The 25,775-nt window shown below is 40.1% G+C and overlaps 2 protein-coding genes across 2 annotated transcripts in view; both read right to left on the reverse strand.

Moving 5' to 3' along the window:
- The window catches only part of LOC131572569 (otogelin-like protein), a 90,583-nt gene extending 79,404 nt beyond the window's left edge, over positions 1-11,179 (reverse strand). Inside the window, exons 1-8 of the mRNA XM_058825818.1 lie at positions 11,096-11,179; positions 10,080-10,119; positions 8,935-8,983; positions 6,697-6,851; positions 4,991-5,109; positions 4,198-4,352; positions 1,430-1,551; positions 42-247 (exon numbers count right to left, since the gene is read on the reverse strand). Coding sequence (XP_058681801.1) covers positions 42-247; positions 1,430-1,551; positions 4,198-4,352; positions 4,991-5,109; positions 6,697-6,851; positions 8,935-8,983; positions 10,080-10,119; positions 11,096-11,174 — 925 coding nt within the window. The 5' untranslated portion in view covers positions 11,175-11,179. The remainder of the gene's footprint in view (positions 1-41; positions 248-1,429; positions 1,552-4,197; positions 4,353-4,990; positions 5,110-6,696; positions 6,852-8,934; positions 8,984-10,079; positions 10,120-11,095) is intronic.
- A 5,174-nt stretch (positions 11,180-16,353) lies between these two features.
- LOC131573273 (small ribosomal subunit protein uS9) lies at positions 16,354-20,113 on the reverse strand. The gene is made up of 6 exons (XM_058827067.1): positions 20,012-20,113; positions 19,854-19,909; positions 19,083-19,184; positions 18,339-18,435; positions 16,685-16,732; positions 16,354-16,550 (listed from the first exon to the last, which is right to left on the reverse strand). The coding sequence occupies exons 2-6, from the start codon at positions 19,899-19,901 to the stop codon at positions 16,405-16,407; spliced, it is 441 nt and encodes a 146-aa protein (XP_058683050.1). The 5' UTR covers positions 19,902-19,909; positions 20,012-20,113; the 3' UTR covers positions 16,354-16,404.
- Between the last annotated feature and the right edge of the window lie 5,662 nt (positions 20,114-25,775).

Below are 25,775 nucleotides of genomic sequence, written 5' to 3' on the forward strand. Positions count from 1 at the left end.
ACATGGAAACTGTTTACACAAAGGATAAGCTATTTACTTACTATTTTGAAGTATCAGGTCATCATATTTATTGCCATTAAAATTTCCACAAAGGCCACAAGGTTTTCCCTTATGATCTTCTGTCAGCTTAATATAAATACCAGAGTTTCCATCCCAAGCAAGAGAAAATCCAAAGGTAGTCTTCACCAGAATATAGTCAGCCAGTCTCTCAATGAAAGCATTTCCAACTGTCTGAGGCAATATCAATCTGGAAAAATATAGTCTACATCAAATATCTCAGATGAGATGAGATGAGGTTCATGCTAGAAAAATACCACATCACCTTCTAACTCAAAAAACTCTCTTTCCTGGGTGTACACCGTCACTCCGTTCAATTCTTCACCATGTTTTTACTATCTTATGTTTACTTCTCTGTAAGTAAATAATTTTTTTAAAAAAAATTTGATCAGCCATCAAAAATTAGTGCTTTCTGTTGTATACACCTATCGGTTGTACAAATTTTAGGCTTGAAAGAATAATTCATCTTTACTTTCAAAGCCTGGCACACTACATTGAGGAATACTTGAGTTCACTAGCGTGCTCTACTGTGCAAGGAGCTATATGGTGCTATGCCCACCAGCAGCCCTTCTGAGCACTGGGTCACCACTGGCTTAGACATCTGCAAATGGAGGAACTTGCAGTACAGAAAATACCACTGACAAAAAAGTTGTAGCTCTTCCTCTGGTGAAAGACCACTGGACAATAATAAGCACAAATCTATTCCTGGTCTTCCAAAGTTGCTTCTGTTGGGTTGAACAGTATCACCATAGTGACCATTCTCAGATACTAAAGGCACTACAAAGGGGATGGCAAAAGCACCTCAACAACTTTCTTAAAATTTCTGTACTTTATCAACCAGTAAAATATACTTATGATAGTCTTGGGCACATCTTTTTACTTACAAAAAGAAAGCTAAATTTGGAGGTTTGGTGTACCTCAGAGATATTTTGTAGAGTTTTTGCCCCAAAGGGGCTCAAGATATTTGTTTTAACCAATTCAGACTCATCTAAAAGAAGATCATGTCTTATATTAGTTATAGTTACCAATAATAAATAATGAGAGCCTTGTCACAATGCTGTCAGGATACACCAGGGATTAGCTGGGACTGCCTGACACAAACTTTGTAAAAAGCAAGAGTGAATGATTGTTAGGTTTCAGCTGAGAAACTGAACGCAGTAAATGCAGGGAGCGTATTCTATCCCCACTCAGGTATTACATCAGTACTGTTACAGCTGCTCACACTAGAGCTCTATCAGCCCAAATTCAGCAAGGGATCAACAGAGGCACAGAACAAACTGGTTTATCTGCATTGTGAAAGAAGCATCCATTTCCCAAACTCCACATTATTTTTTTGCAATAAAATATTAAAACTCACCATTAGAACACTTACCTGATTCCATTTTTTCTTACTTCATGTCCTGAAATCATTATTTCTTCTTGGTTTGAAAAAAACAAGCTGATGGACCTATGACAAGTATATACTGAGCCGTAACAGTGAGGACTGTTATGAACCTTTGAGGGGAAAAATAAACACAAAATAAGAATAAATGCTTGCCCTCAATAATTTTGCACCATTTTTATTAAATTCATTTATTATATTTAAATTTTTTATGCTCTAGTTACTGAAAGAGGTTTACAAATAAATACCTAGAATATTACAAAGGCACAATGACAAAGATATGCAAAACTCAAAGTTCACACTACACAATACTTCTGAGAAATACAGCAACAGTTTAATAGTGCATGTCATCACAGGCCAGTGGTCTAAATACTAGTGAGCTAGCTTATAGAGGCCAAAGCAGGAGCTTGTTACTTGCACTGAAAAAACACCCCTATTTCTCTGTTTCTAGAGATCTGATCTATAAAACAGGATTACAAACCAATACAGAACCTCAGTGTAATAGCAGCGCTCTCCCTGCCAGCTGAGACTGGTACTAGCTTAACTGCAGCATGCACTCTGGAACCACTCAGGATTTCTTGAGATTTTGAAGTGCTCCCACGGATTACAGCAGGCATCTAAATTACATGGATCTGTTAAAATCCATTTTGCACTGGCTTTCCAGCACTACTAATGGAGAAGGGCAGACTTTGCTGAAGTGTGCTTCTCTACAGCATAATGAGCCAGGGGATTGGTTTAGTCACATATCAACTTACCTTGCTTGAATACAGTACTCTCAGGACTTGAAAACTGCGGGTTTGTGCTTGAGCAAAACTTACACAGTTTTCATTAATCTCAGTGGGAATGAGCCACCCAAACCTGTAGGATGTCCTATAGTGCTTCAAAAGCCTATGAGCTCATTTTAGACATCACTGAAGAGCGAATGTGTTTTGAATCTTAGATGCCTACCATTACCCAGATTAAAATATAGACAGAGTTTATATAGCTCAAATATGACTTCTGTTACTGTGTGTGTCGTCATTCTCTGGGAAGGATGGGAATTCCATTACCAGTTTACTGTTAGGCTGTGAAACATTTAATGTAATGCTGTGAATGCACTGTAATTGCAGTGCTGTGAAGCTAAATAAAATTGTAATTGGGAACATTTTATAAACATAGTTATGAAGGCTGTAAATGTAACTGTTTTGAAGAAAATATCTGTGAGTAAACACATATAGTGCTCATGAATACTTGAATGAATCTTCCTTGACTGACACTAAACTTGGAAGTAAAAACCAGTTACTGTTTCTTTGGGTGAAATAAACTAAACCAGGAAAAGCATTAGGAATTTTTACATGTATAAAGATAATCATATTAAAGACGACATAAAAGTTATTAGCCCTGGCAGATGGCTTCTATGTAAACCAGTCCCAAGACAGAAAAACAATAAAGGAAAATCAAAATAATTCTTATGTGTTCTTCTCTTGAGGGGCGGATTATTAAAGCCAGAAGGACCATAATGTTAGGATTTGGCACGGATTTTTTCTCTCCATTGCCCAGTCAGTCTACAGTCTCACATTACTTATGACTATGCTGAGTAAACATTTTCAGTTTTTAGTAAAACATTACATTAGTTCCAGCAATTGAATAGAACCTTCTCTCTTTCCAGAGCCACTGGAATACACTGGCATATTGATTCCAGATTTTAATATAATCTTGGACTTCACTACAGCACTTTCTGAAAACTTTCAAGGGGTCGCAGCTGCATACAGAACCCAAATAATTAAAATGAAATTGTGAAAGGCGAGTGTAACAGGGTCTCTCTGTAACTTAAGCAGGTAGAAATGCCAGTTTTAATGGTAGATTTATCTTCACTAAGTGCTGTTATCTGAGGGAAGAACAGGTCATCTGTTTATAATTAAGAACAGTCCTCAGAGTAGAAATCAGCATCTAGATCTGCCCTTATGCCTTTGACCACTCTATGCCCACGGGCTCAAAATTAGGACCTCTCTTGTCCCTTCTTCCCTGCCCAATTAGCACCAATCCCAACCATTGTGAATAAGGTAATATAAAGACATTGTATCCTCTCCCCACAGTAACCACTAGCCTGAAAAATAGGGCAGCTATCTTCTAAGAGGGTATAGGTTTGAACTCTCCCCGACCCACAGTCATTAACCATGGACAGTCAGCAATTGGAAGAAATTACTAAAAAGAGAGCTTTCCATACATAGGTCAAGATGAAGCTTTTGAGCTGTTAATCTTATCTGCATGACGTAGAGGCAATCCAAAATTAGAATGAAAATCCCTGGAGGGGACAAGACAGGGAGCAAATCCCATTGGCCAGGGAGGCAGATCCTTATAGCGTGCCAATAGCTGTGAATTAGGGCCGTGTTCCTCACTATTAGGCGAGTGATAGCTGTCTGCACTTTACTCAGCAACTCAATGTTTTTACAGCCTGACAGCTGAAGTCTATTGAAGTTTCTGGGGTCTGGTTTAAGACCCACTTTTGGTCCCAGAAGGGAGAGAGCAGAAATCCCATTAAGGATCGGGGAGTAAAAAGTACTATTTTTAATATGCTGACTCTTTTGATTATAATTTCATCAGTATTTTGAGTTACTGCATGTAGGTTTAGGCTTTTCCAGAAGTTTTCCACATTTCCACAGTTTTATATTTAAGTAATTAATGCCCAGTTTGGTACAATTATTGTCTCTCTACTTATTTTACTTATTTGTTTTATATTTACTTACATACTTATTTCTAGGGCATGTTTACATACTTACCCAAACAGTATACTGGGGTTCCAGAGTACTGCAGTCTTTTGCAAATATATAGGAGCAATTTCCTGGGAAGTAGTAGTAGATGCCATCAAAAGTTTCAAAATTATACTGTCCCCACGATTTGCAAATCCCATCTCTGTCCTTACCAGTGTTAGGTACTGAAGAGAACACACCGAGTTTACAAAGCATGGTCATCAAAAATTAGCAAGTACAAAAGATAAACTTATGTCGTCAACTTTAAATAAAGTCAGCACTCTTTTTTAATCTTAAATATGCAGTTTTAGCCATGTGAAATCATCATTAGGTTTTTTATTTGCTTCAGTGGAGACATTTTAATTACAAGTAGAGGCAAGGGATTTAGATATTCTGCACATCCTGGAAAACAATTGTTGATTCCTACAAACAGCAGATTACAGAAACCAATGTGTTTAAATAGTGGGTAATTTAATTTGCAATAAGCCACTCCTTGTTAAAAGAAATTAAGAAATGCAGTGGTTTTTTGGTTATTCAGCTAACTATAAAAAAAGCTGTCTGGTTACTGATATACTAGACAATGGTCTATCTGTTATGGTATCTATATATCATTACAGCCCAAATGCTGGAATGTAGGCATTTCTGATGTTGCTTTCTATATGTCCCTAATGCTTATAATTTTAATCTTCCTAGCTACTGGCCAAATGAGAGAGGCCTGCTACAGAATAATCAAAAATATGCTGGTATCAGTATATTTTTCAAAATCTGTATCATAAATCTTCCTGAAAGCTGACACTAAACTATTTTGACCCAAAAAACTTACCAATTTGGCACCTGCCTCCTTGAGCCTGAAATAACTGACAGTCACAGTCACCTGCCTCTGTGCAGGCTGCTCCATTAAGGCACTCCTGGGGACATGAGCCTGTAAGTAAGCATTCCAGCCTTTTAGTAGAGACAGTATTTTGCAAACAGGCTGAGAGATTCCAGCTAAATCCTTTTATTGCTAAATCGCGAGCCGCTATACTAGCTGAGAAAATTAACCAACAGCTATCTCCATTTTTTAACATATGCTTAATTTTATCCTTCGTGTTCCTTGGTTAAAAGAGAAGCAAGGTTCTCATTTGGTTTGAGACTCATAAACTAACAAAGGAACAAAAGGTCAACCTCCTCCAAGCAAACAAAAGGTCAAGTTCCCATGTAAAGAAATCAAATCCCAGTCCTGCTGATCTCAAAATATACAGGACACAGATCATTCTAATTCACTAAATTCAGCATAATTTATACATATATTAAGCTTCTCCCTCCTAAACATTACTGCAAATGGTACATTCAGTTTATGAACAGTCCAGAATATATATTTTAGAGTCAAAACCAGTCTTAAACAACCTTCCCCACATGCTAAAAAAAAGTCAGCTGAAAGGTTATTTCTACTTCAGAGGTGACTGGAGTCAGAGACTTTAGATTCCATGGCAATGGCTTGTTTTGTGTTATAATTAGTAATTTTTTCCAAAAGAAGTTACATTAAATGGTTTTATAGTCTGTTTGAAAGCTAAGACCTCCTTGTCCTTTACTAATCATTCATTGAGTTAGGTCTAAATCATTATTCCCCAAAAGTGGAAAAGAAAGCTAGTCCCAAAGCAAAACTTCACCAGCTATTACAGATGGTTGCTTGCTTTCTTGGAGTAGGATTAAGACTCTACGTACATACAAAATCTTCCAATGTTTCTGATGGAAATTTAAAAAGCATCGCAAAAGGCAGGAAGTAAATGAAATAAACAGGCCCTTCCACTCCCATTGAGGCACAGCAAAGCTGCTAGTGATATTAAATCGGAAAAAAATGGGACCTTTACTCTAAAGGTACACAGAAGCTACCAGTGGTTAGGAATATCATCCATCATTGTGAAAATTCCTTTCCATGCTTAGCTTTGAATGTTTTCCATTTAAGAACTGCTTTCCAAATATACATAGATACTCTGAAAATACCAACAAAGTGAAAACTATTGTTCCTATAACAGCACTAATTGGGAAATACTTTGTTGTTCTTAGAATTTTGAGCTGTAAAATTTCATATATTCATTTACATAGAAAACTGCAAAAGAAGGCACCTGCCCAGGCATTTTCAAAGAAGGATAGCAAAATTCCAACTGAAGTTGCATACAGTGAACTTTTCTGTAAACAATTTCTGTAACTTGAGCCTGCTTTATATATTTGTCCAGTTCCTAAATTCCTACAGGAGAAGCTTCATGCTCATTACTTGAGTATTCCTTTCTCTTTGCATAACCAGTTATAAACCTCTCTGACAGACTTCCATCCTCTGACAAGACCAGAAAAAAAGTGGCAGAAATTAAAATTTGTAATCAAGCTAAAATTAAAAAAAAAAAAAAACAAAATCTCAAAAGATTGGTTTCATTAGCTGTTCAGATTTGGTGGTAAGGCCTTATTTTGAAAGCACAATTTTAACAGATTTCTTTTTCCATATTTAACATGGATAAAATGAGAAAATGAGACAGGACAGAGTTTTGTAGGGACATGAAGAAGAGGGCTTCCACAGCCCATGGCAACACAGGGGAGGACGGCAGCATTTTCAGGGCTCTCTCCTCCTGCAGGTGAGGAGCACAGCACTGACCTCCTGGTGGACTTCGCATCAGGGCCCCATGATGGTGCAACCGAGAGGCAGCTTGAACCTGTCAGAGAAACATAAGAGCAAAATTAGGGTGTTTGTGGTTTACAAATTAATTGATAAAAGCCTGAGGCTTTGCACTCAGACACTGGGTTGGGACTTGTAATACAGAAGAGTAATTTGCATCTCAGCCAGTGCATGGCACAGTCATGGGTGCGGCTGGAGGGATTGTGCCTGGGAAGGAGAAGCACGGCGGCTTTTGAGGAGATGGGACAGATACATCTACTATGTGAGATCACTACTGGCTTCTCATCCATGCCCTCCAGTCCCAGTAAATCACCAAGGTTCCACATGGGAAGTTTTGCATTTATATTTCACTCAAATAACCATACTCTTCATAGTTGAAGAACTCTTTCTATTGCTTCTGCTCCCCTGACGCATGCTCTGTGCTGCACCCTGATCATCCCACTATGGCCAGTCTAGCTGCAATGGATTTTGTGTTCGCCTTGACATCCTTCAGAATTGCATTTTGGTTCATCCCAAACAAAAGAGAAAGCTGATCTCTTTTCTAGGAGATCTTCCTATTTAGGAACAGGGAGCCTCACACTATGAGGAAGCCCTGCATCTGGCCCAGCATTCTCAACACTAAAGCTTGTTACATCACATTTTCCCTTCCAAGAACTGATCCCATTCCAGACTGAAAGTACTCTGGGGCTTTTTCCCCCACTAGTCTGACTGGAAAGTTTACCAGGATGAAGTGCAGAGTACTTAAATATTTCCCGCTTACATTTATTCACGGCCAGTTTAAATCCCTTCCTTTATAAATCTGGTCCTTTTTGCTTAAATAGCTCTTCTTCCCTCTGTTTTTTATTTATTTCTTATCTGATGTTCTATGAAAAAGCAGTTACCTTTCTCCAGCCCCCACAGACTTAAGTGCCAGCCTTCACCTGCTCAACTAAGTGAAGAAACTTTTTTAGTCTTTGTTTGTACGCTAATTTCTTTCTTCCCTCCTGACTCCACTCATTCTCCACATCTCGAGTTGGAACTGATTGATCCCAAAGTTAACAACAGTGTGCAAGGAACATTTTAGGGTTAGTCTTGCCAATACGTCTTACAATGACACATAAACCTCCCTTTTTTCAAATGGAAATATGCTGTGGGATGCTTCCAAGTAGTACAATCTGCTTAAAATCAACCTGAAATAGATTTCATTGAATCACCACTTGGAAGGCTCCCTGCACGAAAATTATTCCTGGTGCCCATGGTAGCTGCAGAGGGTCCCTTCCCTCCCTGCGCAACAAGATCCATTTCCATTTTTTCTGATAGCGACTCCAAGTCACTCGCCTCAGAAAAGCTGCTTTTGGCCTTTGTGTCATTTCGCAGAGTGTCCTTGTTGCAACAGCACTTCCCTGCTGAGGGCCCTCCAAGAACACCTCCAGTCCTGCTTCTCTCACAGGCTTGATTCCCCTTAGTGCAGTGCTTCCCACCAGCTGCCTTCTGACTCGGTAGCGGCACACAGACCCCACAGGCCTTGGAGAAAATCACCCCTGCTTCGGCTGCAGGCTCCCTGAAACACCCCGAGGCGGGACTGCCTCTGGCTTCCTGCCTACCCCTTTCAAAGGGGTCATAACCCTTGGCTGGGCTCCATAGCCCAAGTGTGTACAAGTGGGGGAACAAGATTCCTCTATTTAGGATTGAATTTCAGCACAACATTGCCGGGATGCAGCACTGAGGCAGCGTGGGGTCAGGGCGATGGGAACCAGGGCTGGGCTGGAGCCGCCAGGGCTCCATGTCCAGGAGAGAGCCTTGCCAGTGGTGCCGCCATTGTGCCTCTCACAAACACAAACAGTTTCCACATCCTGTTCACCCCCACAAAAGACAGAGATGTCCCGGGTTTATTTCTGTGGTGTGTGTCAGTCGGCTCGGCAGAGCAGGTCGCTCACCGGGTGCTTTGCTGAGGGAGAATGAAGGCATTAGGCCACGGCTCAGGCACGGTAAGCAGGTGGGGAGTAGCTGCTCCTCCTCACTGTCCTCCTGTTACTGCAGCCCATCTTCCCACAAAGGGTCATTTGTAAGGATGGCAAAGGCCCAGAGCAGAAAAGGGAGGAGGGTTTCCCCACCCTCCTGCTTTTGGAGGTATAACCTACCTCGGCTGTTACAAGATCTCTTTTCTGTCGAGTTGCATTAGACTCATTTCTGGAAGAAAACAAAAAGGATCTTGTATTATCAAAGGTCCCTGGAGCAACCTGAATAAGCAAGTCCCCAGAGAGAAGTGTTTCTCTCTGATTACTATCACTTTATCAAAGAGGTCTTTCTTGGGTTAACATTTAAAAAGGTGATTCTTTTCTCCTTTTTCTTTTTTTTGTTTTGTCCGTGTCTCATTTTACAAAATTGGACAGCACTCCAATCTCTGCTTGCACAGGGAGGTACCTAGAGCATTGGGGAGACATAAATAGGCAAAACAGACTTACACAACAGGATACAAAATTGTAAACCAGCTTCATATTTACTTCATGCCGCATGTCAGTGGCTACAAATTCCCCAGAGTGTTGCTTGAATATGCTCTGATGGTACTTTTGATAGCAAGAGATGACTCTCCAGCTGGAACCGACTTTAATTTGTGATTAAGTTTAGAAGCAAGGGCATCAAACTATAAAACACACTTAGTTCTATCAACACTCCATGATGGCATATCATTTGACGTGCCTGTGTGTCCCCTGGATGTATTAGAAGTCATGAGACACACAAAGCTACATCCAACTTGATGCCTTCATTGAAATTGATGGCATAGATCCCATTTAATTCAATGGGATCAGGAACATTGCCTAGTTTGGGTTTTGTTTGGATTTCAGCTTCTATGTGAAAATTTGTATTGAAAATGTTTATTTTAAGGCTGTATAGCACTTACTTCTCTGTGCTTCAAATAGCAGCTAGGATTTTATTATGTAGTTAAAACTGTAGATGGATACTCATTTAATGTATTTTTCCAGTTGTGAAATCATGATCTCATGCTGTTTTCATTCCATTATTCCTCTAAGCTTTCTCAAGACCATAGAAGCATCATTTTTCATAAGGACCTCCATTTTTCAAACAGAGGACCCATACCCATTGCATAAATACTTAGAAATGAGTTGTAAACATTCTGAAAGTGTGTTCTACATCCAACCTACATGTAGATGACATTTTACACATTGAATTCAAGTCTATATTTTACTTTCTAACTTGCACTGCATTGTACTTGCTCATTATTATTATGTTTGTGGGACTTGACAAATAAGGAATAAAAACTTACCTCGAAGTTCTTCTCAAAACAGAAAGCTTGCAATAAGATCCTGTAGATTAAAAAATCATGAAGGTAAACATTTTTTTTCTACAGCATCACTCTGCCCTTGGCAAGCAATATCAAGTTTAAAACAACATTATTGAATTTTAGGGTTTAACAATCCCAAGTTTTCCAGGGCAACTTTGTACAAACTCTGCATCCAAGGAATGTACCACTATATGCACTCCTTCCTAAGCATTTGATTCTCTCATACAGTCTTCTCCTGCAGGTTTTCATGGTTGTAATTCTGGTACATGCTACCATGAAGAAGTGAAAAGAGTTCATAGTTCTTTAGGGGCTTAGAACAAAAAAATAGAACAGGTAAACAGGTAAAATAGAACACGTACTCAGAGCTTTCCAGAATCAAACCTCCGGGGTTATAATACCTTTCCGACTGTTGTTTGTAAGACTCAATTGTAAATAATTTTAAATGAGTCCATGCTTAAAACAAGCCAGCAAATAAACAAAACCAAGCAAAATCACAAAAAAACTTTTTATATTACATTAGAAATCTTTATAATTGTAGCAAGGAAACTAAGGAAACTATCTATAGGGTCCAGTTGCATTATATAGAAAATAAAATAATTTCTATAATTAGAAGAGCAATTATTTACCCTAGAAGTCTAAAAATGTTTAAACAATCTGCAGGTGCATTCAGTTCAAACAAAATCTTACCTCACTGAAAATCATTAAATGCTACTCATCTGACAATAGTAGCAATAAAGGTAAGAAAGTTAGATTTTGTTCATAAATAATTGTATTCTAACAAATTCAGACATAAAAAACTACTCTTAAAAAATATTTATATTTTAGTTTCTACACCTGTGAAAGAGAATGGTAATATATACTTGTTTAAACTGCCTTTACAAATGCCAGCAAGGTTAAAAAAATATGATAGAAATAGAACTAGCTGTAATATTAAAATATTTAGAAAAATTTTTGTAAAAATTAGTATTACTACAAAAAAAATGGAATAAAATTCTTACCTTGCAAAGTGGACAGCAGTGAATGAAGCAAGAATATACTCCACGGTATCATTAAACTGAGCTTTCCTACAATGTTCATTTCAGTTTAAGTTAGAAAAAGGGAATTTATCAAAATTAATGGCTTTGATTATATGGCATCTTACAACTATGTATTTCTACAGTGTTTTGAAATCCTTTAGAGGTTAGATAATTGGACTCATTACTCAAAATAATGTAATGCAAAAGAGGAAGGGAGCAGGAGACATCAAGCTTGGTAGCTACATACAGCTCCAGGAGCTTTGCGAGTGTTGCGTACGACTTCCTGACTGCATGTCTCTCATTAGCAATGCATGGTAGCTCCTCAGCACAGTCTGTATTAGTTACACTTCCACCAGACCTGCGAGCCTTACTCCCCTGTTGAATTGAATCGGCCCTTTATAATCTAGCAGACAATGACAGAAATGTTGCCATGTCATGGTGGTTTGAGAGATCCTTCTGTCGTCACACACCTTTGTGTGCATTGAAGCTTGAGTTGAGGGCTATTCTCTGCTCCTTAGTATGGAAAAATAATTTTGCAAGATACTGAAATAATACTACTGTATAAATTATAACTGCATGATTTTACATATTAATATATTGGTTTTTTTCTGTCCTGGAAGGAGAGAGATGAACTTCTATTAAATAATACATTTGGCTTTTTAAGAATATTCTAGGTATAGTTTGCTTATAGCACAGAAGAAGGCTTCTCAGAGGACAATTATATTTTAGTTTTAATAAATCATGTTATGAAAATTTTGTATTAGGAAAAAGGAGAAAGAATTCAACAGGGCCAAAGGGTTTAATTTCTAATTATTGTTAAAATATAAAAACATAATTTTACCAAAATTAAAAATCATCATGATTTAAAATAAAAGTCCCTTGCCTGCTTTACCATAGTGTAAATAGAATCATTGAAAAGGACAGCTTTAAAAACACAAATAATGCTACTTGAAATTGCTGATGCTCGTTTTATTTTGCAAAGCCTACCTTTTGCCTACCATCCATTCTTCCTAGGAGGCGCTTTGTGAGACCCTCTAAGCATGCTACAAAAGAGTGGTTGGACCCAAGTAAAATTCAGAAGTTGATGGCCTCTCTTGGGTAAAAAGTTCCCCCACCCTTTCTTCTAGCATTTTCTCTTTCCTGTTCCCCAGATGGACAAGAGAAAGCAAATGAAAACTCAGCCAAGTTAGCCAAGCACAGACAAGGACAAAACCCTGTGTCCACACAGCAGCCAACAGCACTGATGAAGATTTGGGATCACTGACGGCACAAGGGTACTTATTGCAAACTGATGTGTAACACTACACTCTGTGGAGTATTTAAGAAGTATTTTTATTACTGTTGGATCTGAGAAGCTGACATTCCTGTAGTTGCATTTCAAGAGCGTTTTTTTGCTTTGTTTTTACTTCTGACTGGCTTTGGGCTGTTCCCATGGATTGGCTGTCTGCAGCTGGACAGCATCTCTCAGCTCAGTTGCACCTGCAGTATGCAATCCAAAACCACTCCACACCACAAACAGAAGCAAAAGAAGTGATTTCTTAGGTCATAGGGACACATTGATGTAGTCATTCACAGACTTTGAACCCTTATGTAAGAACTTATAGAAAACAGACTTTCGCTATCTCATAAACCTACCGCCAAGAGTGCTATCAAGATGAAACCAAGTATTACGTCTTCCAAATTTCATCATGAGTCTCTGTCACCTTACTGTCAAGCTTGTTGAAGTCTGGTTTAGAAAATGTTCGAAACTCAGGCTCTTTTGAGAAATCTGATCTGGGATTCCTCCCTTTCTCAAGACTATTTCTCACCATACTTCATATGCAGTTTCACAACTAAGTTATTGTTATATTAATAGAAATTAACTCATTTGGTTTAACAGGAAAAAAAAATCCAAAATAGCTTCTTTGTGAGTTTTGTTTGGTTTTGTGGGGTTTTTTAAACAATTTTTCTATAGCAAAGTTGATATATGTAGTATTTCCCAGTTGTTTAATTTCTAATATTTAAAAATAGGCCAAGTCTTATTAGCTGCAAAGGAACTTTGCAAGAGTTAAAGCAGTAGGCTTCATAAAGTTTAGACATCTCAGCCCAAAGCAAGGTAGGAAACAGCTAAGTCCCAAGTGCATTAAGGATGTCAGCTAAGGAAAAATAATTATTCAGCCAAGCACTCTGAACTGTAACTCAGAGGACTATATTGAGATTAAAAGAATCAAATCAAATTATATCAAGGCAATAAAACATATTATCTATGCAAGTATTAGAATACTCCCAGACTGGCACTACTGAAAAACTTGAACAGAAAAAAATGCACTAGAAAATAATTGCTTTTGTAAGAAAACAAGCACAACACAGAACACGCTTGTCCACAATTTAAAAATGCCAGTGTTACATTTCTAAGTTACAGATGTTTTCTTCAAAAATAAAATTTAAATATTTCAGTAGTAATATATTTGTACATTGAAGTCAAGATAAATTTTCTATAAATTTTCCAGCATGATGTTTGAGAGGACTTAAATATATAGAGGTCACAACATTCATCAGGATTATAAACAACTGATTATAATTGCTTTCCCTGCCACGGGCACAAGATTACCCTGGTTTGAAAGTGGGTCCATTGTCATTAACAAAATATGGTATTTTCAATGAAGAATTCAAGTGAGGCCACATTTTGTTGTGCACAGATGATCTTCCTAAGGATTAGCTTTGGTGAAACTAATGAGAGAGCTGGACAACATGAGGCTGGGGGTATTTCCTCTTTTCTGAGAATCCTCTCCCAAGCTGCGCAAGAACCTTCCTAATGGTTTGAAGATCAAACTCTTACTATTTCTTTGGGGATGCATTTCTCTGTCCAGAGTGGATGCTCAATGACAAGTGCTTTATTAACATCCCTGCAGAATCAGAACATGTGGAAAGGAGATGCTTTTACATACACATTCAAACTTTACAGTGGTTAGTTCCCCAATGAAGTTAAGCCCTCTAGTGGGTGATCAGTAAGGAAGCTCTCAGAATAAAAATTTTCAGCTATCCAGGCAGACAGCAGTCCAATTCTACAAACATTTCTCATTTAGAAAGCAAGTGTGTGAGAATGACATCACTCTGCAGGATTAATGGGGCATTTTTATAGGATTAGAGTTCCGTTCAGAAAGCATTTTTATTATGTTAAGAGTCTTCTGGTTTAAGAAATGGCATGCAGATACCATCTCTGAATATATTAGTAGCAATGCAAGTTTTATTTTCAGTCTTTCCACTAAAGAATAGCAAAACAATAATCCCCAATTGTTACAAGCAGTTCTGTGAGCAGAAAAACAGATCCATCAGGCTTCCTCATAATGGTGAAATCTACCCCTAAGGTTACTGGCATCATGTCTTCCATCTCCCCCTGCCTCATTAAGTTTCACACCACAACTTTGCACAATTTTGCATCATCTCTTTTCCTCTCCATCCCAGAGATCTAACAGCCAGACAAGAATCAGCTTTGGACAAGCCACAGCACAGAGTACGTATGTGCCAACTGGCAGGCCAGGAAGCATTTCCTAAGCAGAGTGAGCCATTGCTTTTCAGTCACACAGCCAAATAACTAGAGACTATTTTCCCTCAGCTGAAGCTAATTAACATCAAGACACAAGTCTTCATAAAACTCATAGGAATTAAAGCGATCAAAATGAAGTTAGCTCTGCATAGCGTCTTTCCCTTGGAAAACCAAGCCAGGAGGCTGAGCACGGCAATTTTCAGCAGCCCAAGAGTTTAGAGTGCAGGAAAGGGGGACTCAGGATAAAAGACCATGCATCTTGCCAAAGAATAATCTGGGATGGAGTATCCCATTTGCTTTGTGTAAAACCAAATAATCCTGGTATGTAAACCGGTGATAGAACATACTACACTCCCCTTTGCTTCAACAGAAGCATCAGAGGTTTGAATACAAGCATTGCACTTCCATTCAAATTATGGAATGCTGTTATTTTGTGGCAGAAACTGACAGCTAAAATGGGGAGATGGATGCAGAATTCCTTTTTTAGAAGGAATTTGTTTGCTACACATTTAACTCTTGAGTAACTCTGAGTATACTCTTCTACTAAAAAAGCAGAGATCTCATGACAAATGCTTAGCATTAATAAGCTGTAAGCATCTGTTTTATTAAACTAGAGCGAAAGGGTGGATTTTACCATTCATTCCAATTCTCCAACAAAGGAAGCTGGCTTAACTTTGTGTTGACTGGGTACACTAAGAAAAATCTTCCATTAAGCAAATGAGAATAACATGCTAAGAGAAAGCCCAATAAAAATCTCAACCAAGGTGCCCCTATGACAATCCCAGCACTGCCATACAAGCGTACAGAGGCATTAAAATACCAGAGCAAGCAGTAGCTGGGCTCTGTGTCCAGCATTTCTTCCACTTCCACTCTGAACTCGTTTACAAGCACAGGAAACAGCTCAGGGCTGTACTCACAGGTTGGATCAGTTTGTATCCACAGCCTCACTCCCTTACTTGCACCTCTTCCAAAGGACAGAATGAGTCTTCCAAAGACTCTTGATGGCTCATCCCACATTTACTCAGAATTTCTGTCCCTGGGTAAACAGACAGGAACTGAAACTTCCCCTACATTTAATATGCACATCCTGTAGCCAAATTTTTGAAAATTACTTTTCAACTCACTTTTTTCACCCTTTCTTCCTCCAAGGCTTTCAAATTGCCTCACCTAGCTCATAACATAAGCAGTTACTCCTCTGGGCTTGTACTCTGTGAATATGTGGTTGAAGGATTAATTCCTCAGACCTAATCTTAGAATACAAAATTCTTGATTTATTTTTCTAAAATACTATATTGAAGTATTTTAAGTTTCCTACATTTAGATGTACCAGCCCAAGGTTCAGTCTCTGCATTTTCTGGTAACGCAAGAGTTAACACACCTCCCCTCCCCTGCCCCTGTAATTACTTTGGTTTTGACAACTACCATATAGGCAAAGACTGAAATTGTCCATGAATCACTCTATTGTTTCATGTGCCCGCAAAATCCAGGATTTGAGACTTCTTTATGTTTGGATAACCACACATTCCTCAACAGAAGCTTTTCTTTACTCCTAAAACCCTACCTACCTATTCAGAATTACTATGGAACGATAAAAAAAACTGCCATCAACCCTCTGGTTCTACTGTAATACAAATAAATTCCTTTGTGTATCAATTTAACACACAGTGAAAAAATCTATTCACTCACTCAAGAAAAGGCAATTTAGAAACATGAAAATTATCAAATTCTTTCTGTTTATTGACTGCCAAATGACTAGAGACCAATTTTAACGGTAAGACTTCTGGTAGCGTGCACGAGCACCAGGTCCTCCAAATTTCTTGGATTCACAACGGCGAGGATCTGCAACAAGCAGAGTCCGATCATACTGGATTAGAATATCCTTGATCTCTTTCTTGGAAGCTTCATCAACATCTGTTTAAAAAAAAAACAACTTTAGTTTAAGCAGTTTCACATGGAACAAACCAATATTAATACTTTTTTGCAATAAAACAACCAAAAGCCATACATTTCCGCTTAATGCTAATAAAACAATCAAAGTTACTTACATTTTTGATAGTAAGCCACCAAAGCTTTGGAAATAGCTTGACGGATAGCTGTTAAAAAAAGATAAAAGATCAGTATGGATTACAAATCTATTTAAAATTTAAACACAAAGTGCTGGTTATCTGAGAAATATGCTGTTTTGTTCGCTGCAAAATTGTCCTTTCTCTCCTTAATATCCCATCCCACATACTCCACATGACCCTTACTTTGGCTAATCTTAAAAACACCTACAATTCATTTGCCAATTTGACAGCTACCAGCTAGCCAAGAAACTGCACAAGAGCTATATCATCACCTTCTCTCCAGAGTACTAAAGTAGGTTCATCTTCTATCTACAAGCAGTCAACTTTCAAAACCTTTAGAAACACAGTTCTCTGAAATGCCTACACTTTTCAACAAACATAAAATTGATTCTGTGTTGAAAAACTAAGGAGGCAAAAGGGCCAACAGGACGGTCTGAGTGCTAGAACATGGCAATACAAAAAAAACTAGCACAGTAACAGTAATCAGAACTCAAACCAGGAGAATGGGAGTAACTGTCAGGATGTTGTTACACTTATCTGTTAAAATATTAACATCAGGATTTTGATAAAAATATGAATGCTGTGAAAAACAAATGATACTGAGTTTGGGCGTGAAATTTGCCTCTGCTTGTTATGCAGCCTCAGCTCCATTTCACCAAGTACATTCAAATTAAGAACAGAACAAAGCTATCTTTTGTAAAGATGAACTCTTATCAACAGCTAATGCAAATATATTCCCAGCCTTCTCTGCAAGGGGAAAACTGCCTAGCTTTGCTCATACTAGAAAGTCACTTCTGAACAACATGGAAACATACAACAAAGGATAGAATAGAATAAAGATAGAATAGAATAATGATAGAATTTCTAAACCCCTTTGAAAATCATTGTGCTCAGCTGCACAGTATATCTGAACTATACTGTCACTGTAAAATGTAAAGGTAGTTCTTGTGCATTTCGTCTAAACTTCATTTTGCTTCACTCAGCTTATGCTGTTACAGCTTTGCACATAAAATGCAATCAACATGCCCTTATGAAAAACTACATTTGCACAGTGGAGAAAGAACATTTTGGCAAGTCACTATTCCAAACTTAAGCCTCTTAAATATGTGTTGCATTGGGTCTGTCTGAGATGATTTTCCCGGTCTCATCTGGTTTGTGTTCTGGCTACAGCTGAGCAGTGCTTGCACAGCATCAAGGCTGTGCCTACAACATATCTCCATCACCATTAGGCTGGGAGTGGGCAATATCTTGGAGGAAACATAGCCAGGACAGCTGATATCCAAACTGACCAGAAGGGATATTCCATACCAGAGAATGTCTGCTCAGCAGTAAAAGCAAAGAGCAACAGCTAAAAGTATTGAGGCCCCACCTGCCAGGAAGTGGCTGAACATTGCCTGCTGATGGAAGCCTTTCGTCTTTCTTAGCTTCAGTGTACAGCCTTTGCTTTTGCTTTATTAATCTCCCCTCATCCTGACCCACAAGGTTTTTCCATCTTATTTTCTCCCCCTCTGCCATCAAGATAAGGAGAGGAGTGATATAGCAGCTTGGTGGTCATTGGGCATCCAGCCAGCGTCAACCCACCAGTGGCTTTACCCATTCCAGCCCACACCAGAAATCCCAGCAAAATCCTTACCATAGATTTGTGCTACATGGCCACCACCCTTCACACGGACTCTGATGTCAACACCAGCAAACCGTTCCTTCCCCAAGAGGAGGACGGGTTCAAGCAGCTGGGAAACAAACACAAAGAAAATTCATTTGTAATGAGGATCAGAGCTTGTAGTAGCTTTACCAAATGTGATGTTATTGAATCTTCAAAAAAACAGAGCCTTGATTTTAAAAGCACACACCCAGGTCAAGCACACCTCCTGCAGAGCTCTCTGAAATCTACTAGTGTTGTTATAAGACATATTTACTGAAGTCTTTGGTTTATTTAACTTTCAAATACCTAAACAGCAAAGCACATGTCCATAGGAATTAAGAACAAGAGAATAATTTAACTAGAATACCATAAATACATACAAAAGAAAAATAAAGTTCATTAAAACTGAAGACCTGAAATAATTTGTAGGTTATTTTCTTCTTTATAGCAATCTAGACAGTTTCAGATTCTGTCAGCATTGTTCAGCAGCTATTATATGAAGTTCTAAAAAACCATTTTAAAATGAGGGCATAGGAAGTGCAGAAAATACTTCAACTGAGTGAAAACTGTTAAGCAACCCCCCCCCCCCCCCCCCCAGACATGCAAGTTACTTAATTTGTATTTTAGATTAACAACAAATTTTTGGTACTTTCAGTAGAACAAGCCACTTGTCTCCAGTGTGAAGCAATTACATGTATAAAAGGAAAGCAGGGCAGAGTCTGGGTGGATGCTTACTTTATACTGCAGAGTTCTGGGCTCAATCATTTCCAGAGGTCTTCCATTAACTTTAATGAGGCCATTCCCTCTCTTGCAGTGGGCAACAGCCGTTGCAGTTTTCTAAAAATCCAAACGTGTATTAACACAGCGTTTCATTTTTGCACAAGCAGCAGGAACTTCGATTTCATTTTAACAATCCAGCAGTCTTAAGTCTTATGCCGCAGACTAACCTTACACACTAAACGAAACAGTAGCTCTCCCTACACCTCCAGTTAAAATCACAGTCTTAAAACAGAACCTTAATAAAAGTTTCAGTGTCTGATACCGTAATCTGGTGGTTCATTTTCTCACAAGACATTGGCACCGTCAATTATTCGAGAGGCTTCATTCCATCCAACAGGGCGAGCTTTACCTTCCCGCCACCACCTCATCTCAACGTGGCCCTCGGAGACCAGCAATGGTAAGCTAGGCCGCTGTGGACAGGGGCGACAGCGGCGGCCACTCCCGAAGGCTCCGGTGAGAGGCCACCCAGACCCACTCCTGAGGGGAGCAAACGCTTCCCCTCAGCTCCGCAGCGCCCCAGGGCCACGGCGAACTCCGGCAGCCACGGAGCGGGACACGTGGGCTGCCCGGTGGGCCTCACCCCGGCGACCCTCCCGCGGCCGAGCCCCGCCGCACAGCCCCGGCGAGGAGCAGCAGCCGAGACACCCCGAGCACGAACGGCCCCAAGGCGCGGCCCAGCCCGGGAGCGAGGAGCAGATGGTGCAGGCCGCCATACCCGCGCCTCACCTTTCGTCCGAAGACCTGGACGCTCTGAAGGGGACCCTTGGCCGGCATGGCTGTTCCTGCAAGAGAGCGGGAGCGGCGTGAGCGCGGGCTGGCGGGGGCGAGGACGGGGGCGAGGACAGGGACGCGGGCGGGCGCGGCCGGAGCGCCCCGACACTCACCTGCCCTCGGCGGCGGCTCCGCGGAAAGGCCGTACGGGGCTTCCCGGCCGTGGATCAGGGGCGCCGCGCCGCAAAGCGCTTCCGGCAGCGCGACAGAGAGCACGGCCGGCTCCGCCCCGGCCGGCGCGCTTTGCGGCAGCGCGGAACCCACTGCCGGCCCCGCCTCGGGCCGAGCTCGGAGGCAGCGGCGGCAGCGGAGAGAGAGAGGGAGAGAGAGGCTGGAGAGAGAGAGAGAGAAAGAGAGAAAGAAAGAGAGAAAGAGAGACTGGAGAGAGAGAGAGGCTGGAGAGAGAGAGAGAGAGAGAGGCTGGAGAGAGAGAGAGAGAGAGAGGCTGGAGAGAGAGAGAGAGAGAGAGGCTGGAGAGAGAGAGAGAGAGAGAGAAAGAGAGAAAGAAAGAGAGAAAGAGAGACTGGAGAGAGAGAGAGACTGGAGAGAGAGAGAGAGAGGCTGGAGAGAGAGAGAGAGAGAGGCTGGAGAGAGAGAGAGAGAGGCTGGAGAGAGAGAGAGAGGCTGGAGAGAGAGAGAGAGAGGCTGGAGAGAGAGAGAGAGAGAGGCTGGAGAGAGAGAGAGGCTGGAGAGAGAGAGGCTGGAGAGAAAGAGAGAGGCTGGAGAGAGAGAGGCTGGAGAGAGAGAGAGGCTGGAGAGAGAGAGAGGCTGGAGAGAAAGAGAGAGAGGCTGGAGAGAGAGAGAGAGAGAGGCTGGAGAGAGAGAGAGAGAGAGGCTGGAGAGAGAGAGAGAGGCTGGAGAGAGAGAGAGGCTGGAGAGAGAGAGAGGCTGGAGAGAGAGAGAGGCTGGAGAGAGAGAGAGAGAGGCTGGAGAGAGAGAGAGAGAGAGGCTGGAGAGAGAGAGAGGCTGGAGAGAGAGAGAGGCTGGAGAGAGAGAGAGAGAGGCTGGAGAGAGAGAGAGAGAGGCTGGAGAGAGAGAGAGAGGCTGGAGAGAGAGAGAGGCTGGAGAGAGAGAGAGGCTGGAGAGAAAGAGAGAGGCTGGAGAGGGAGAGAGAGAGGCTGGAGAGAGAGAGAGAGGCTGGAGAGAGAGAGAGAGAGGCTGGAGAGAGAGAGAGAGAGAGAGGCTGGAGAGAGAGAGAGAGAGGCTGGAGAGAGAGAGAGAGAGGCTGGAGAGAGAGAGAGAGAGGCTGGAGAGAGAGAGAGAGAGAGGCTGGAGAGAGAGAGAGAGAGGCTGGAGAGAGGGAGAGAGAGAGGCTGGAGAGAGAGAGAGAGAGGCTGGAGAGAGAGAGAGAGAGAGGCTGGAGAGAGAGAGAGAGAGAGGCTGGAGAGAGAGAGAGAGAGAGGCTGGACAGAGAGAGGCTGGACAGAGAGAGAGAGAGAGAGGCTGGAGAGAGAGAGAGAGAGGCTGGAGAGAGAGAGGCTGGAGAGAGAGAGGCTGGAGAGAGAGAGAGGCTGGAGGCTGCCTGAGCCTTCTCCCGCTGGCACCCTGGGACCGGTGGGTCCCAGCCGCAGCACAGAACCTTGGTGCGCTGCTGCTGTAAAGAGAACAAAATGGTGCTATGCCCACAGTCGCTGTTTGAACCTCCTTGAGGTGCAACAATACAAACTCCGTAGCTTTTATAATTTTGAGCTCTGGTAAACTGGCGAAGATGAAGCATTAAATCCAGTATTCGCTTCTACCACTGTACACTGACACATATTCAGGCAATGCCTTGTTCCCACTGAAGTACTCAGTGATGGTTATATTTAAGATCAACTCAGAATTCTGTTTAGATTTAGTACAGCCAGGAAACCCTGTCAAATTTATCTTCTGTCTCCGTTTTTTTCTTGTTTAATATCTGCCGGAAAGCATGGAATTTAAGCCACTTTCAGACTGAAAATATTTTACTTCTAATGTGGTAGCATTTATTATGCAAAATTTTCTAGAAGGACAAAAGGAGAATCTGTTGATGAAGTGAGGTCATGCTTCTTAGATATTTTAAATGATAAGAGATTTAAATTACTATGATGAATTAGAAAGTTGACTGCTCAAATGAAACAATCAGTTCCTTTGTCTTTGGACAGGGTTTTAAATACTGAACGTTAGTCATCAGTCATGTGAGGATTTAAACAAGCACTTAGCTTCATGCAATTTGAGTGATTAGTTCTGTTCAAGTGAATAGGACTGTGCAGAACGTGTAAGATTTAGCACATCTCAAACCCTCAATTGTACAAAGCTTTAACATGTGATCCAAAAAGTGATTTATTTTTTTAAGGCTGTTTCCTAAGGAACAGTGTTTATGCAGTCACACGTGTCTACCATCCAGTCTTTCCCTATCATCAGAGGAAGGGGAATGGTCAACTCCTTGTTGGCCAGTTTCAGTTAATTCTTGAAGATGAGTGGAAATTTCAGAACCAATTTAGGTTTTACATACTTGGTGAAAATAGGTGGCTCAGCATAAGACAGATCTTTAACTTGTGCAATGAAAGCAGCTGCAGGAGCTGAAATATTAAGATTTTATAAAACCTTTATTTAGGTGAAAAAGAGAAAACATAATACCTAATTAACCCAGTTAAACAAAAAGGGTCAGCTAACACTTATAATCAACACAAAGGTGAGCCATTAGTAATTCAGTTTTGTTGGGTGTCCAGGGAACTTTTAAAGAAAGCAACTCTAAATCTGTTTCCTATGTGGGCGTTATCTAAGGTCTGCTATACAAGACCTGTATTTTAATAGGAAGTATACCATTAAATTGGTATTTTTTAAATGTGTAAAACTTACATTTCAGGAGCATGCTTTCTTAGATAATTTAAAATTCATCCTCATTTGCGTGTTCATCTGCTGCATGCTCTTCCTGGAACTGAAAATCGTCCTAGAGGAGCCTGTGTGGAGCCTAGAGGAGCATACAGGGATATGGCTACCTGTATGCATCTTCTATTAGCAAGAGAAGACAATAACCAGCATATAATGATAAGTTTGCCTGGAAGATAAAGGCTTTGTGCTGCTTGATCCCTTTGCTTTCTAACATAAAGACAGAAATAAGACCTAAGAGGTTGTAGGCTGTAGCACTGTAGGGGTTAATTGGAACATGAACAGCACAAAACAAGCAAAAAAAGTGATACCAGAATGGAAAAGAAACCCCTCAGGTAAGATACTATACTTTCACAAAAAGTACCAGCACTAACAATATCCCTATTTAGTTTTACTGAGAACAGAGTACTTTAAAATGGTAATGTATCTCAGATTTCAAAAGGAATACATGGTAAGAATCTCCAAGCACCACTTACAAACTCTTGTGTTCACTTCCTTTTTATTTGTGAAATAATTGCACCTGTGGAATGCAAGGCTTTTGTTTGGTGGCCTTCCTTTTTTTTTTTTTTTTTTGTTAACCTGATTTTGCACCAGTGTGAGGGCTTCTGTAAGGAATAATCAGACCCAGAGAAATTAAGGCATGTTTGCTAGTAAACCACTCTTAGCAGAAAGAGCATCTCATTAAAAAGCTGGCAGGTTTGTACTCATCTAGATATATGGCATTTTATTATTTCCTAATAGAAGGAAAACTATTTGGATTTTACTCAAATGTAAGTACTTCACAGTCATTCTACATTCTACTAACGGATGATGAGTTGTGTATCTTTGTAGCAACAACATACTTCCAACTACTAAATCTTTTACATGGGCATTTAGTGAGGCCTTAAGGGATTGAGACTCTCACTGCCTGACCTCCTCCACTGGGGCTGCTTTGACCTCATTGCAGGCTATGATGTAAGGTGCTGCTGTGACCTGCTCATCTCCCACAGACCAGCCACACGTAGTGCTGCTGTCTCCGTTTTCTGGAAACAGTGAAGGTATGGCAGCAGGATGTAGCACTGTTAGGAACGTCCCTGACAGCATCTCTGGCTGTTAATTCACTTTGTGACAGGAGCACAAACCTTGTGTATATAACATGGCTGCACAGGGAGGAGGGCTGGAAGGGAATGGCAGGAGGCAGACAAAGGTGAGCTGAGCAGAGCCAGTGAGTTGGGCTGAGGAGAGAATCTTTCTTTGGAAATTTGCCAGCGTGGAGCATATGGAAAACTGCAGTACAAAACCTATGTGTCAGTCCACTGCCCATCAGAACTGTCAGGCTGATGTAGTGCAATCCATGAATTTTAAATTTATACATATTTGTTACTTGAAGGCTCACAATTTATTTGGCAGCACAGGACTCAAATATATTGAAGATGTTTGTGACTTATGTGCTTGCGTGGGGCTTGTTTTTTTCTGGGATTTTATGTACTTTGGAATTTAAAACAGCAAGTGACTGGACTTTTATGTAAAATCATGATATTGGTTCTCCACTCGGATCTTCTCATCTTCGAAATCAAATTCACATGTAAGTTCAGAAGGTAAACATTCAAAGAGGATAGCATTTTAGCTTCTGCTTAGCACGGAATTATGTAGCTGCCAGGAGTGTAAGGCAACAAAGAGTCAAGGTCAGTATGTTAACAAGGCCAACTGTAATGTGACTCTAATTTTCCTCCTGTTTAAAAAGGAGAGAAAATTCTCTCAGTGAAAAAATAATGGGAGAAATAGTGAGATTATCTTCCTCACATATTATCTGAAACGTTAATAGAAAGGTAAGAGCTATGGCAAAATACAATCAGTTACTTCTATATATATTGTCGTAGCAAATAAAATTATTGTGAATGTAAAATAACATTTAGGGGAAATACAAAGAAACATTCTTCTACACAGTCCATAATCACATTTAAAAACATCCACTCCTTCTGCCAAAATGTCCCAATTTGCAATTGATTGTACTTTGTAGGATTTTGTGTGGTTTTTTAGCAGACTGGATAATTTTAACCAGGGAACAGATTTGTTCAGATTTCATGCATGATAAACAAAGCAAATTCTCTGAAGTTTTTACTTCAGACAGCAAAATCATCTCTTTAGGAGGAAATGTTGGTCTTGTACAGCTGTGTATCTTTTGAAAATTAGTGGATTCCTTCACTAGGAAGTATGAAGTATTTTAGGAAAGATATTGACATCCCTTTTTGGTGGCAGATCTTATAATCTGAAGGGTCTGGAATACCAGAATATAGTTCTCATATTACAGTTTGCAACTGATGCATGTTTGATGATAAAGCGTAATTAGCTAATGGATCCCATTATTTCTGAGGCTTTCTTTTCACAGATCATATTCATCCAGGCAGCAGCTGAAGAGTTTTCTAAACTCAATTAGTGCAAGAATGCTGTGGCAAATGGAAAAATGTTTGATGCATGCCAGAAAACAAATCTTCCCAGCTCTTGGAAATATGTTCTGAAAACAAATATGGATCACACAAGATTTTCATAGCAATAAATATTTTTTTTAAAATATATTTAAAATATAAAGCTAAATTTGTGGTTTAAATATTCTTCTCAGATGAAGCTCTGTAGCAGAAACTCTGGGACATAAGGATATGGGTTATCCTGACTGATGTGAATACTGACTCCTATTTGCAGGTTAAAATTGTTAATGTTGCATTGAGATTGAAAACATGAGGCAAGTTCTAATGTAGAAATTAACACAGTGATAGGCCTCATTCACACTGAAATTCAATGCATGAAAATAATTAGCAATACAATAGTTTACTTAGGACCAAGCTTAGCATTGGTACTTCAGCAAAATCACAATTAATGATTGTCTTGACTTTAATTTGGAATGAATAGGCTAATTATTTCGGTACAATAAGCAATAGAAATACAAAGCCCATCTTGTATCTGAACATACAGACAAAGATTAAGGCTCATTGTTTCAGTTCTGTTACCTGGCTTGTTGCTGAAATCTGAAAAAAGTTGTGACTTAATTTG

Source organism: Poecile atricapillus, chromosome Z, assembly GCF_030490865.1.
Source record: "Poecile atricapillus isolate bPoeAtr1 chromosome Z, bPoeAtr1.hap1, whole genome shotgun sequence".
NCBI classification, from domain to species: Eukaryota; Metazoa; Chordata; class Aves; order Passeriformes; family Paridae; genus Poecile; species Poecile atricapillus.